This window comes from Choloepus didactylus, chromosome 1 (genome assembly GCF_015220235.1).
Source record: "Choloepus didactylus isolate mChoDid1 chromosome 1, mChoDid1.pri, whole genome shotgun sequence".
In the NCBI taxonomy this organism is placed as follows: Eukaryota; Metazoa; Chordata; class Mammalia; order Pilosa; family Megalonychidae; genus Choloepus; species Choloepus didactylus.
The window spans coordinates 155,655,443-155,670,950 of NC_051307.1; the positions used below are offsets into that span (position 1 = coordinate 155,655,443).

The 15,508-nt window shown below is 43.7% G+C and overlaps 1 protein-coding gene across 1 annotated transcript in view; it reads right to left on the reverse strand.

Moving 5' to 3' along the window:
* CLSTN2 (calsyntenin 2) overlaps positions 1–15,508 on the reverse strand; it is a 379,221-nt gene that overhangs the window by 106,477 nt on the left and 257,236 nt on the right. Inside the window, exon 5 of the mRNA XM_037825098.1 lies at positions 14,220–14,369. Within this exon, the coding sequence (XP_037681026.1) occupies positions 14,220–14,369 (150 nt within the window). The remainder of the gene's footprint in view (positions 1–14,219; positions 14,370–15,508) is intronic.

Here is a 15,508-nt window from a genome sequence, read left to right on the forward strand (position 1 = left end):
GGCTGTGTCAGTGATGTCAAAACACGCCGTTATTCACCGAGGAGGGCCCCAAGAGGTGCTCTGCCAGGAAGGCAGCCTGCTCGCTGGCCAGGCAGATTGCACAAACCTGGGAGCAGCTGCCTTGGAGTCACTCCATTGGTGACAGTGGAGTGCAGACCTCAACGATGGCTTTTCCAATTATTTGGGGGAAAACTTCTGCATGGTGATTTTTTTAAAAGTGAGAATAAAGGGGATTAAAGAATTGCTGCCCGTTGAGTCTTGCATGTGTGCAGCTTTGTGCAAGAGGCCCTGCCCACAGCTTTACATTTAATCCTGTAAGGTGTTGTTTTCCACCTGACATTTGGGGAAACTGAGAAGTGACTTTCCCAAGGTTGCAGAGTGAATTAGCACTGAGCTGGGACTGAAACCTGGGTCTCGGGTGCCCCAGGACTTTTTGCTTTTTCTACCCCACCCCACTGTCTCCTTTTGGTTCCAATCTTGAGCATTAAAATCCAGAACATGATGCTCAAACCACACAGCTTTACTCAATTTAATGGATTTAAGTATGTTTGTGTATCTGCATCTGTACCTGTATCTGTACCTGTGTATCTATCTCTGTCATTCTCTCCATCTCTATCTCTTTCTATGTATTCATTTAAATGGCAGTAGCTATTTTCCTGATTTTAATCATAACACTATTTGCATGTAATTTAGGTTTCACAAAGAACTTCCACATACAGAACTTCTTTTGGTCCTCTTAACAACCCTACAAAATAGTCTGGCCAGGATTTGTGATTCTCAATTTATAACTGGGGAAACAAAATTCAGTCAGGGAAATGGCTCAAGCAAAGCCTCTGGCCAGAGAATGATCAAGCTAAGGTTTGAGTCCAGCTCTTCTCACTCCAGATCCAGCTCTGTCTTCACTTGTCTGTACCTGACTCCTGCACCCTCCAGCCCTTCCCCAGTTTTACATTAAGGGGATATGCTTGGGAAGGGAGGGAAGGGGAAAAGAAATCAGAGGAAGGATGTAGAGGAAGCGAAGGAGGAAAGGGGAGAATGTGGAAGTAGGGGGAGGAGAGGATACTGATGAAGATGGAGAGGAAATAGGGGGTGGAGAGGACAGAGCAGGGACTGAGGGAGCTGAGACCCTGGGGATGAACTTCAGATAAAGTCAGGTAACGTCCTGTTGAACGAAAGGGTAGATGGTGGTAATTTTTGATGACCACTTCTCTTTGAGGAAAATGTAGTCTTCGTGCTCTGGCATGAGAAGCCATTTTGGGCCCTGCATCATTGGCTCTTAAGCTTAACACCCCATCTCAGGCTCATGTTGGTGTTTCTCTGGCCTCTGAGATAACCAGAGGCAACTCTAAATTCAGGCAAATAGTACCTGAGAGGTGGGAAGTCTGCAAGTAGGGGCTTCTTTTGAATGAGTTGGCATTTCAAGGTAATGTTTCACTAAACCAGCCTCAATCAAGAAACCATGAGTTGGGTAGGGTGGGAGAAGAGAAAGAACTGATCTTGTGGTTATGTGCTACATAGACATGGTTTCACAAAACTCCAGCCACCCTTGCAAGGTAAGTAAGTTTCATCACCAATTTAAGGAGAAGCAAAATACCTTGCCAAAAGACACAGCAGCTGTGTCTCTTCTAGACCATTTGCTGATACACCCTTTTGTAAAGCTGGTAACATGGCTCTTTGGAATTTCCAACCTCCCTTTTCTACCCATCCTCTTACTCCTGACTCTTGGGGATAGACAGACATGAATTTGAGTTCTATCTCTGCCATTTGCCAGCTATGAGACCTCGGGCAAGTCACTCAGTGTCTCTTAGCCTAAGGTTTGCTCATCTGTCAGATGGGCTGGACCTGTGTATCTGGTAGGGTCCTTGTGAGGGTTAAACCCGACATGCTAGTGAATGCTCTGAGCATAGTGCCTGGGAGGTGGCTGCATCCATGTTAGCTAAATTCCATGGTGCCCAAGACCTGTCCTCTGCACAGTGACCCTTGCTTTGAACTTATATGCTCCTTGCCTTTGTCTAAATATATGCATTTGATGTCCCATTTTTTCTAGGTGGTGCTACATGATCCAATAAACTACTTTCTGCTAATGTGTCAATGGATAGCAACACCTTAGTGCAGAAGTGTGCAAAGTTTTACTGCAAAGGACCAGATAGTAAATATTTCAGGCTTTGAGGGCCAACACTCATCTCTGCTGATTATAATGCAAAAGCAGCCATAGACAATACGTACACAAATGGCTGTGGCTATATTCTAATAAAACTTTATTTATAGACCTTGAAAATTGAATTTCATATAATTTTTGCATGTCATTAAATATTATTCTTCTTTCAATTTTTCTCAACCATTTAAAAATAAAGAAACCGTTTCTTTTTAGCTCATGTGGTGGAGAAAAACCAGGTGCTGGCCTGGATTTTGCCTGTGGGCTATCCTTGGCTGATGCCTGGCTTAAAATATGTTACTCCTGCAAGAGGCATTTACATTTTAAGTGGGGATTATCCTTCAGGATGAAAGGCTGGTACTCTAATGTAAACACAGATGCCCTGGCAAGCATGTGAAGGAGAGATCTGAGGGCAAGGAACCTTCCTTTGCTCTGTCTTTCTGGCAAAGTCCTTGTGCATCGGCCTGCAGGCAGGGGTTACGTTGTCACCCAATCCTCTGATGGACACAGCTTCACCCTCTGAACCCTGCATGATTCTGTTTCCCTAAACAAATCTAAGCACCTTCCTGGGCTTATCACCCTGTGATCTGAAATCAATGCTTTTCATGTAGTAAAACCTAAGCCAGCTTTCTGTTTACTTGATCAATAATTAATCTGGCTTTTGGAAGAGGCAGGATGAGACTGACTGACCCCTGGGACCTGAGCTTTTTTCTCCCTAGCAGACTGGCAGGCAGATGGATGGCGACAGAGAGATCTGAGACATGGGCTTGAAAAGGCTTTTCAGGAGCCTCTTGTACCCTAGGCATGCCGACTGCCAATCTGTTACATATGAAGCTCATGGGAATGGGTTATAACTCTATGTCCTTTGCTGCACCGTACTTTAAATTAGTTTTAGAATAAATACGTGACTTTAGATACTTTTCAGGAAATGCACCACTTTAAAATGCACTCAGGAATAATCATCCTTTTCAGCTGGTCTCCCTGACCCCGAACTGCATGCCTGCCACCATGTATGTAGTTGGTGGAGTCCTTCTTTCCCAAGATCTCCCCTTACTATGCTGAGGGATGCAAGCCTCGGGGTGCAGGTGGGGGGGTCTCCACTGCCCTCGGGATGGCACAGGAGGCCCTCTGTGATCCAGTGCCCCTTTGACCTCTCCAGTCATCTTCCTTCATGCACCAGCCACTGCTTGCTCCTTCCCACCTGTCTACCCTCTGTTCCCTAGTCTGGACCAAAGTCTATTATCCTTCAAGATTTGGACCACGTGGTATTTCCCCCAGGGCCACTCCCTCATGCAAGATGAGATACCTCTCCCTTGTATCTATACTATCCCTCTCATCTATACTATGAACCCTGGATCCCCAGCCTTCAGCACACAGTGGGTCTCCAACAAAGGTGAATGAATTCACTCCCAAAATATTTCCCACTGTGCAATGTGTATGTCAACTTCAGTTACTCTCAGAATGCAAATAACTATGTGAAAAATTAATCTCAGCCAGGAGCTGTGACATTTATGCTGCTGTCATTTCAACACAAACATTAGACACACTGTAGATGTTCAGTCACTATTTTTCACATGATCTTCTTTCTCCAAGTGAAGTCCCTGGGCCAGCAGCATCCAGACCTCCCCCAGACTCTTTGGATCAGAACCTGCCTTTTACCCAGACCCCCAGTGACTCAGGTGCACAGTCAGGTTTGGCTCTTGTTAAAAGATGCCACCCTTCCTTCCTGATGAAAATCTGATTTTTGGAATGGTAGAAACATTGAGTTGAGACAATTTGATGCACCCAGAGAATAATTCAGACCCTAAAGAACAGAGAGGGAATGGTGGCTGCACCAAAGGTGGCTGCGTCTCCCCTTCCTTCTATTTCAAATAGGACACCTTACGGTGAAGGTAAACGGAGCAGGAGTTTGGCCAGTGGGAGAAACTCTGGAAACTGGCGGGTGGGTGAGGGGTAGCTGGCTGCTGTGGGACGGTGTTCAGGGATGAGGCAGGCGGATGGAGATGGGCTTCCACAGGTGCGGGAGTCTGACGAGCTGTTCAACACGGGAACCTCCAATTCAGAATGACTGGATGTCTGGTCAGAAATACGTTTAGGGGAAGGAGCAGTTCTCTTCAAAAGGCAATTATTTTGCCTAAAGGGACAATGAAATGCTGAACTTTGATCCAGCCTGGCAGGGGCAGGTAATAAATGCAAAATCTGACTTGCAATGATAAAAGGGGAAATGCACCAAGTGTGGGTTGTGGACAACTATGTTTTCAGCTTGAAACATAGAAAGAGATGGCCAAGAGATTATAAAGAACAATCAAGAAAACCATAAAAAGGAATGCATTTCTCCAAATACCATAATATAAAATAAGATGAAAACAAAACAAGCAAATCCCAAACCCCAAACCATCATCTGAAGTGTCAGTGAGTCTCTAGGGGATGGGTCAATATCCCATTTAAGGAGGGGACAACAGGGTCACATGGCCAAGTGTGCCGGTTTGAGTGTATTGTGTCCCCCAAATGCCATTATCTTTGTAGTCTTGTGTGGGGCAGAAGTTTTGGTGCTGGTTGGATTTGCTTGGAGTGTGCCCCACCCAGCTGTCGGTGATAATTTTGATGAGATGTTCTCATGGAGGCTTGGCCCCACCCATTCGGGGTGGGCCTTGATCGGTGGAGCTATATAAACGAGCTGACTCAAAGAGAGGAAAGAGAGTGCAGCTATGAGTGACGTTTTTAAGAGGAGCAAGCTTGCTAGAGAGGAACATCCCGGGAGAAAGCCATTTTGAAACCAGAACTTCGGAACAGACGCCAGCCATGTGCCTTCCCAGCTAAGAGAGGTTTTCTGGACGCCATTGGCCATCTCCAGTGAAGGTACCCGATTACTGATGTGTTACCTTGGACGTTTTGTGGCCTTAAGACTGCAACTGTGTAGTGAAATAAACCCTCATTTTATAAAAGCCTATCCATCTCTGGTGTTTTGCAATCTGCAGCATTAGCAAACTAAGACAGATTTTGGTACCAGAGAAGTGGGGTGCTTTTGCTGCTGAGTTTGCAAATACCAAACATGTTGGAACGGCTTTTTAAATGGATAAGGGGGAGTTTCTGGAAGAGTTGTGAGGAGCTTGATAGAAAAGGCCAAAACTGCTTTAAAGAGACTGTTTGTGGAAATATGGACTCTAAAGACACTTCTGATGAGGACTTGAGCAGAAATGATGAATGTGTTGTTGCAAACTGGAAGAAAGGTAATCGTTGTTTTAAAGTGGCACAAAATTTGGCAAAATTGAGTCCTGGTGTCAGATGGAAGGAAGAATCTGGAAGCAACAACCTGGAATACTTAGCTGAGGAGATCTCCAGACTACGTGTGGAGGACATATCCTGGCTTCTCCTTGCAGCTTATAGTAAAATGCGAGCAGAGAGAGATAAACTTAGAACTGAACTCTTGGGTTCAAAGAAACCAGAAGTTGATGGCTTGGAAAATTACAGGCTTCCAGGGGGTGGAATCCCAGAAGCTACAGCCCAACCTGAGGACAAGCCAAGATTGGATAAGGAGTTAAGCAGAAAGGATTTGTGGAAACTCCTATTGTCTGATGGCTTTGACCCCTGCATGCTTCATGCAAAGCCAACAGAATTTTTGCGAGATCTTTATAGACAGAGCCATTGCCGGTCTGGACTGGAGGAGACAGACAAGGAAAAAATTAAAGGAAAAATTTCTTCAAAGACAGAGCCGTGGAGGTTGAGGTCTGGAGTCAGGAGGTCTAGGGCTGAGAGAGCGGAGCAGCCCACACGCAGGGAAAGGGTGAGTTTGCCCTGGAGGTCGAGGGCGGGCCTTCCACCTCGTTGCTCAGGAAATGTCCTGCCACCCCAAGCCCCAAAGAGGGTGGAGCACATTCCCAGGGAATTGGGGAGAGCCTGGCTGCCACCACGCTGTTCTGAAGGGGTTGAGCGTGTGCCCCGGAGATGGAAGGGAATCCGGGAGCTGCCCCGATGTTTGAGGAGGGTGGGGCCGAGAAGGTGGTCTCCCCAATGTGTGGATATATTGGAGCACTCACCTAAGTGTTTGGAGAGGAAAGGGCTGCCGAAAAGGCCCTTAGGAAGGGTTAGGCTCCCGCTCTCTCAAGCCCCAAGGATGCAACGTCGTTCTGTAAATGACTCTCAGACTTTGAAATCTAATGGAGTTTGTCCTGCAGGTTTTAGGAACTGTTTTGCTCCTGTTAACCCTGTTTTCCTTACTGTTTCTCCTTATGGCAATGGAAATGTTTATCCTATGAATGTCTCTCCTTTGTATATTGGAAGCACATAACTTGTTCTAGGTTCACAGATCCACAGCTAGAGGGGAATTATGCCTTAGAACTGACCAAGCCTAAACTTATTTTGATGGGATTTTGTACTTAACTTTTGTTACTGAAATGATTTAAGTTTTTGTGATAAATGAATGTATTTTGTATTTGGAAAGATAATGCCATTTTGGGTTCCAGGGGGTGGAATGTGCCGGTTTGAGTGTATTGTGTCCCCCAAATGCCATTATCTTTGTAGTCTTGTGTGGGGCAGAAGTTTTGGTGCTGGTTGGATTTGCTTGGAGTGTGCCCCACCCAGCTGTCGGTGATAATTTTGATGAGATGTTCTCATGGAGGCTTGGCCCCACCCATTCGGGGTGGGCCTTGATCGGTGGAGCTATATAAATGAGCTGACTCAAAGAGAGGAAAGAGAGTGCAGCTATGAGTGACGTTTTTAAGAGGAGCAAGCTTGCTAGAGAGGAACATCCCGGGAGAAAGCCATTTTGAAACCAGAACTTCGGAACAGACGCCAGCCATGTGCCTTCCCAGCTAAGAGAGGTTTTCTGGACGCCATTGGCCATCTCCAGTGAAGGTACCCGATTACTGATGTGTTACCTTGGACGTTTTGTGGCCTTAAGACTGCAACTGTGTAGTGAAATAAACCCTCATTTTATAAAAGCCTATCCATCTCTGGTGTTTTGCAATCTGCAGCATTAGCAAACTAAGACACCAAGCCCCATCTCAAACTGGATCTACTGCTTGTTATTGCCACCATCACCCAACAGCCTCACAGGGCACTACACACTCTTTAGTGCCCTGATCCATGAATGGCAGCAGACATTCTCTAAGTCCTCATCTCACACAGTGGCCAGGGCTTGCAGACATACACCTTGTTGGCAATAAGGAAACAAAGACCTAGAAGACTGCATATCCAGAAACCTGGCATGAGAGGCAGGGCATAAATCTGCCTTTACCATGCCCCCTGCTGCAGGTCCACCTCTAACCTGGTTTCTAATGCAATCTTTCATCTCAGTGAACAAGGGATGCATTTAAGGACACTGTGACTTCTCAAAGCTCAGGCCCAAACTAAAGATTTAGTTCGTCTGTTCATGCACACAGGCTTGGTTCATGCTCTGAAGACCATCTCCTTCCCTGGGCAAATGAGCATGGGAGGGATGTTTCCTCCAGCAAAACTCCACCTGGCTCTTTAATGCCTAAAACCACAACCTCAGAATACAACAGAGAAGAGAAAAATTCATGCAGCAGCAAGACACATATGCCTGACAACTTGGGGTGGTTTTCTGGATGCAAAACCTCCCTCCTTCCCTTGCTGCTAGCTGAACCCCTTATAAGCCCCACTTCAGACCACTGTTTAGTGAAGCTAGCAAGCAAGTGTCCAGTGTGTGCTGAGGTGACATGGAAACTTCAGTGCCAGAGAGTGCAAGGAAAATTGTGGCTGTGCCCTTGAGGAACCCATATCCTTTCCAGGAAGATAAGACCAACCCACAGTAAAAGGACAGAGAATGGAAAAACATTGTCTGAGCAGACACAGGCCTTGGCCAAGTCTGGAAGGCAGGTGGCAGCATAGCCAGTGTCTGGATGTCATTTTGTGCAGAGCTGGGAAAGCCACTGTCCGAGGTCCTACACATGTGGAAGGTGTTATTATGATGGAAAAACTTGGGGTTCCTGCCCTTGGGCATCACTAGAGCCTGGGAGCTGCCCTTGGGCATCACTGAAGTCTGGCAGTGGGTCCCTTATAGGGCTCTGGGAAGAAAGGGAAGCCTCTAGCAGTGGGCCGGGTCACTTCCTCCGAGAACAGCTATACAGGAGAGTGGAAAGCAGCAAGGGCTGGGTGACAGTGCTGAGCAGAAGTGCCCTGGAGGAGGTGGGAGGCTCCTAAGCATGATGGATTGCTTTCACTGTGCTGCAATCCCATTCTGCCTGAAGGAAATGACTTAGAACAGGTATAAGAATTTGCACTGCCAAACTATGTTTGCTTGGTAACTTGCGTTGCTTGTGAGAAGTCAGCTCAGGAAGGAGCCTCTGTTCTCTCAGGGGATTGCACCGGTACCTGCACACAGATCTCCCCTTCTGGGTCTGGAGGGGCCTGAGGTTCAACGCAGCTCCTCACTCTGGCATTCAAGGTTCTAAATTATCTCCCCTGCCCACACTACTCAACCTCTGACCTCTCCAAGCTTGCTTCCCAATTCTTTCTAGTTCCAATATCACGCAAGCCGGACCATTTCCTTATATTGTTCACTGGTGCCCTGAGTGGACTCACTTCTCTGTGCTCCTCTCCCAACCTACATAGTGCAGACTTCACTGCACACAGGCCTCAAGAAGACCCAACCCTTTGCCCTAGGGCATCTGAAGACCTCTCGTATTAAAGGTACATCATGCTTATCCTGCAGTCCGCCAAGAAAACCGACTCACACCAGTTAGCTCCACAAAGCTGGAAGAAGAGGTCAGATAAGAGACATATCTGGGACCAGTTGTGGTAAGCACTTCTTGGAGGAAGGTGATCTTCCAGCTAAGAGGCTGTAGCCTGGCCTGGAGCAGAATACAGAAGAGGCCCCAAGGTAAATCAGTAGGAGATAAGGGGGTGCCCAAGTGGAGGGATAAAGGGACCAGAGTACACTTCGGTAAGGAAGAGAGAAGATTCCTCCTCAGGTCTGGGAGCTGAGACAAAATTGCAAGAGAAGTGTCAGGAAGTGACCACTGCTACACACGTCCGAGAACCCAGAGGACTGGTCTATGATCTGGAAGCTGGCTGGGGTGATGGCTGGAAGAGGGACATCATGATTGTCTATGGGTGAACTGGATAGGGGTATAGGGCACAATGCAGAATCTGATGCCAGCTCCTGCCATCACCGTCTGTTTAGCTTAGACAGGGAAGGCACCATAAAATAGTTAATTCTGATGTTACACATGTTTAACTTTTTGACATGGTGAATTGATGCAGAGTTGCCGTTTCTCTCTTTTCTCTGTTCCATGAGAAGTACATTTTACCAAGGTCTCACTCCGCATTCATCATTCATTCATTCATTCAGTCCTCACCAAGTGACTGTGTTGTGCCTGGTCCTGAGCTGAGTGCTGGAGACAACAAATGGGCACAGTCCTAGGCCTCCAGGAGCTCACTGACCCAGGCTGCAAACAGCATTGTGTAGCACAGGTTGGTGCTCCATTCATTCTTCTCACATAGAACTAAACATTATGAAAAAGTTTTCCTTTGCATTCATTTAACACTGAATCAGGTACAAACTCTGTTAGAAAATTACATTTAAATATAGGCACAGAAATGTAATTCCAAGTCTATAGGTGCCTCATTTGTCAAAGACAAAAAACATTAAGATCATACTCCAGTTATGGCTTTGTATTTTGCTTTTCCCACTTAAAATCCCACTGTGAGCATATACCATGCTTAGAAAGCTTTTATATTCGAGACTAGACTTTGTCTTCAAAGGCCAGAACTTCATTTGCACCAGTCCTAATATATTAAGATAAAACAAGGTGAGGTTTTATTTTCCTTTCCTTTCCTTTCCTTCCCTTCCCTTCCCTTTCATCCCTCCTTTCTTCCTTCCATATCTATTTTCTGAGCACCTACCATAGGGACCAGACATCATGCTGAGTCCGAGAAATTCATTGGTAAACAAGAGAGACACGGAACGTGCCCTCAGAATTATACTCAACCAGAGCTCAGACTCCCTGGGGTTGGGAACACACAGTTTCCCAGACTGACTTTTCCCGCTTCCTCTGTCTCTTACTAACTAACACACTAACACAAAGATGACTCTTTATTATTCTTTTCCTCTCATGTGTCTTACCTGTGGTTCCTCTACTGAACATTTCATCTTCTCTACTTTGTTCAAAGGCAAACAACTCTGGTTCTCTTCAGAGGTGGATTCAATTACCCTCTCCCATCTTTCTAGTTTAAAGATTAAGGGTGATAGAGCTGTGCTGGAGAGGACCACTTTGAGGGCTGCCTTCTGAGGGGAGTGCCTCAGGTGGCTCCACAGGCACAGGTTTCTTTGCTTTGTACCATGAGGTCCTGCCAATTAGACAATTATGATTTTGGATCAGGAATGGACACCTGACTCAAAGGCAGCCATTTGGTCTGACCAGTGACCAAATAGTGGTCTGCCATAATTCTGCCAGTAGAAATGCAGAGCTAATAAGATCCTCTTTTAGGAACTTTAAGAATGAATGACACAGGGAGGTAGAGAAAGAGAAAGAAATAGCATACAACAGGAGCCCAGGAACTTAAAGACACACCAAGAGAGAGGGAGTTATCCCAGGTATGCAAGGGTTGTTCAACATAAGAAAATCAATTAAGGTAATGCACCACATTAAAGGAATGAAGGACAAAATAATAATCATCTCAACTGATGCAGAAAGGGCATTTGACAGAATCCAGCACCCCTCTTGATAAAAACACTTAGAAAACTAGGAATAGAAGGAAACTTCCTCAACATGATAAAGGGAATCTATGAAAAACCCATGGTTAACATCATATTCACTGGTGAAAGACTGAAAGCTTTCCTTCTCAGATCAGAAGACAAGGATGCCCACTGCCACCACCTATTCAACATTGTACTGCAAATTCTAGCCCAAGCAATTAGGCAAGAAAAAGAAGTAAAAGGCCTCCAAATACTAAAAGGTAAAACTTTCTATATTTACAGATGACATGATCCTATATAAAGAAAATTCTGAAAATTCCACAACAAAGCTCCTAGAGCTAATAAATGAATTCATCAAAGTCACAGGGTACAAGACCAATACACAAAAATCAATAGTGTATCTATACAAAGCAATGGACATTTGGCAGAAGAAATCAAGAAAAGAATTCCAGTCACAACAGCAACTAAAAGAATCAAATATCTAGGAAAAAATCTTTCACCAAGGATGTAAAGGACTTTACCCAGAAAACTACAAAACATTGCTAAAAGAAATCAAAGAAGACCTAAACAAATGGAAGGACATTCCATGTTCATGGACAGGAAGAATAAGTACTGTTAAGGTGGCAGTCCTATCCAAAGTGATTTATAGATTAAATGCAATCCAAAACAAAATTCCAACAACTTTCTTTGCAAAACTGGAAAAGTCAATCATCAAATTTATATGGAAGAGTAAGGGGCCCCAAATAGCCAAAGCCATCTTAGAACAGAACAATGAAGTTGGAAGGTTCACACTTCCCAATTTTAAAATTTATTACAAAACCATTGTCATCAAAACAGCATCGTACTGGCACAAGGAGAGACATATAGATCAATGGAATCAGATTGAGAGTTCAGAAATAAACCTTCACATTTATGAACAATTAGTTTTTTACAAAGGGGCAAAGACCACTCAATTGGAGAAGAATAATCCCTTCAACAAAGGGGCAGGAAAATTGGATCTCTATTTGCAAAAGAATGAAGGTGGACCCCTACTTCATACCATAGACAAAAATCAACTCAAAATGGATCAAAGACCTAAATATAAGCACCAGAAGTATAAAACTCCTTGAAGAAAATGTAGGAAAGCCTCGTCAGTTCCTTGTGTTAGGTTATGGTTTCTTAGACTTTACATCCAAAGCACAAGCAGCAAAAGAAAAAAATAGATAAATGGACCTTATCAAAATCAAAAACTTTTGTGCCTCAAAGGACATTATCATGAAAGTAAAATAACAAACTACGCAGTGGGAAAAAATATATGGAAACCACATACCTGATAAGGGTTTACTATCCAGAATATAAAAAGAAATCCTTCAAATCAACACCACACAAACCAATTTAAAAATGGGCAAAAGACGAATAGACATTTCCCAAAGAAGATACACCAAAGGCCAAAAAGCACATGAAAAGATGCTCCACATAATTAGCCATTAGGGAAATGCAAATCAAAACCACAATTAGATACCATTTTATACCCACTAGAATGGCTACTATTAAAAAAAAAAAAACAGAAAATTACAAGTTTTAGAGAAAATGTGGAGAAATAGGAATACTCATTAACTGCTGGTGGGAATGTAAAATGGTGCAGCTGTGGCAGAAGATAGTTTGGTAGTTTCTCAGAAAGTTAAGTATAGAATTACCACATGACCTGGCAATCCTTCTATTTAGGTATATACCCCAAAGAATCAAAAGTAGGGACTCAAACAGATATTTGCACACTTAAGTTCATAGCATCATTATTCACAATTGCCAAAAGATAGGAGCAACCCAAGTTTCCATCAACCAAAGAATGGATAAACAAAATGTGTTATATACTACAATGGAATATTATTCAGTGATAAAAAGGAAAGGAATTCTGAAACATGTGACAGTATGGTTGAAGATTGAAGACATCATATTGAGTGAAATAAGCCAGACACAAAAGGACAAATATTGTATGACCTCACTAATAGGAAATCATCAATATAAGCAAATTCATGGAGCAATAATCTAGAATACAGGTTACCAGGGGATGGGGTAGGGGTAGGGAGTAGGGTGTTAAGGCTTAAAATATATAAAGTGTCTAATTGGGATGATAGAAAAGTGTTGGCAATGGATGGTGGTGATGGTAGCAGAGCAATATGAACATAATAGCATGGAATTACATATCTGAATGTGGTCAAAGGGGAAATTTTATATTGTATATATATATTACTGGAATAAAAATTAAAAAATAATTCCACGGAACTGCACAACACAGTGAACCCTAAGTTAAACCATGTGCTATACTTGACAATACAATTATAAAAATGTGCTTTCATCAATTGTAACAAGTATACCACACCAATGCAAGGTGTTAAAAAGAGAGAGAGAGAGTAAAGGCAAAAATGTTTCTTCCGTATTGACTGGATCCTCCTGGGTACAAAGGGGAGCACCATCAAGTTCAATGTCTTAATTACGTACAACTTAGTGGGAATGTTAAATAGTATTCCAGCTGGCAAATATTGGCTTAAGGGGTTTGAATTAAATAAGTAAATGAATGTTGTTCCTGGGTGGGGGGGACACACCAAGAGAAGAAGTGAGCAGAAGGCACAGGCAGATGATGCCATCATGCACCACGAGTCACGTGTGAGCAGTAGCCTGCAGCATCAGCAACACATGAAGCAGAGACACGGCACAGTCAAGCTACCAAAATGGCAGCACAGAGATAACTAGCATTTCTGCTCGGCCACCAGAACTGCTGTCACCACTAGAGCTTTTGTTATTCTGTAAACCATCCAATTATCTGCAAGATCCATCTATGCACGTGTCTTTGCCTTCCTTACTCTCCCTGTAGCTCAGTGATAAACCTCTCCATTATCTAAGGGAAACCTTAGCATTTGCTCTGTCTTTGCACCCTAAACAAACACAGAAATTCACCTCCATCTAGAGCCATTGCTTTTCCATTCCCATTGCCAAAATTTCAGTAGCCCCCTAACACAGAGGTTGGACTGTGTAAGCCAAAGAAACATGGCTACCTTCCCCAGGTGCTGAGGATGCTGCAGAACTTGACATGCATCAGCTGGACTCAGCATCTTGAGATAAAGTGAATAGGCTCACTGGCAATCTCTCCTGAGCACAGTGGGCAAACTACCACTGATTTGAAGCTGTCACAGAATTTGAGAAAGGGAGTACATAATTTTTGACTATTAGTCTCTGATATCCTTGGCTGTAAAATGGGGCTAATGTCTTGCAAAAGAGTTGTGAGCTACTCTATGTCTTGCAGCAGTGAATGTACTTTAAAAATTCCTCTAGTTATATGTTGTGATGACTGGGGGGCAAAGTCCAGCACCTTCTCTACACCAGGCCAAGTCACCTTCGTTTGACAGGACTGACGAGAGCAGGACCCACCTTGCCATCCGGGCTTGCAGACTGGCTTCACGTCCACCTGCACGAGGGTGTCCTGGGCAGCGGGCTTCTGCCCACAGTCATAGGCGGTCACCAGGATCTCATACTGGTGTTGCTTGTCGTAGTTCAGCTTCTCGGTATTCCTGATATTGCCTGAGAACACAAGGATGTTCAAAATCATTTCTGATCAAGATAACCACACAACACTTCTTTGAAATCCTTTCTCCACCACACCAACCCTCACAAGAATGAAAAGACTCTTTTGCTCCTGTCTCTTTGTAAGAACAGCAAATAGGAACATAAGATCCACCTGCGACTCGCCTGTGTTTTGTGGTAGATTATCAGGGACCACTGGTCGGAACCACCCCAGCTGTGCAACTAGACTGCTAGGAAATTCTGAGCACACATCTGGAATGCAACTGGTTTGTGTTTGTAAGTAATGGTTGCCTGAAAACTCCTTTCTAAAGTGTACCCATGTGGCTATGTCTCTGATGTAGGGAGCAGAGGACTTATCTGCCATGAAACCTCTGAGAAAAGGATGAACTCGGAAAATGTCCTGACACATATTTTTTAACATCTGGACTTGTCGCCAGGAGTATTCACTGCCTCTTCTCACATTATTTTGCTACCAAATAGGAAGTCAAATCAATAAGAAAATGTGTGACCTCTCTTCCAAAAGCTACACAGACTAACTTATTCCTTGCCCTGGTGGCAAAGACATTTTCCTCCTCCACGAGAGGCTGAACCATTTTTTTTCTGAGCTATGTGTGTGTTTCTGTTCCTGTGGGTTTGATATTATGATTCAGAAATAAATATTTTGTAATTAATCAGCACAATGTTAGTTGACTATTTTTGCTGAAATGCAATTTTGGTTCCAAAGAACTAACAAAGGACCAACATACATTTAATACATTTTATTTTCCAATTCTAAGAGATTAAAGTCTTCCTTTGATAAGAATAACTTAATTCCTGCTTTCTTTTGATGGTGGAGTTGATAGCAAATTAGTACTTAAATGTTACCGTCATCTTTTACCAGAAGTGAAGTTAAGAAAATGGAATTTACAAAACAAATAAACAAATGTAGCACGACTGATTCAGGTATGTATTTTGCATTTTAACAAAACTGAGAGGAAAACTAATTAAGGAGCTTTCATTTCACTACAGTTGATGTGTATTGTTCATATGAATGGCACAAGAGGAACCAAGGTAAGAAAGCCTGGAAAACTAGAAAAGTCAAATAATGTTTTAAAGGTTAGGAAAGTTGATCCAATATTAGTAAAACAGTACTCAAT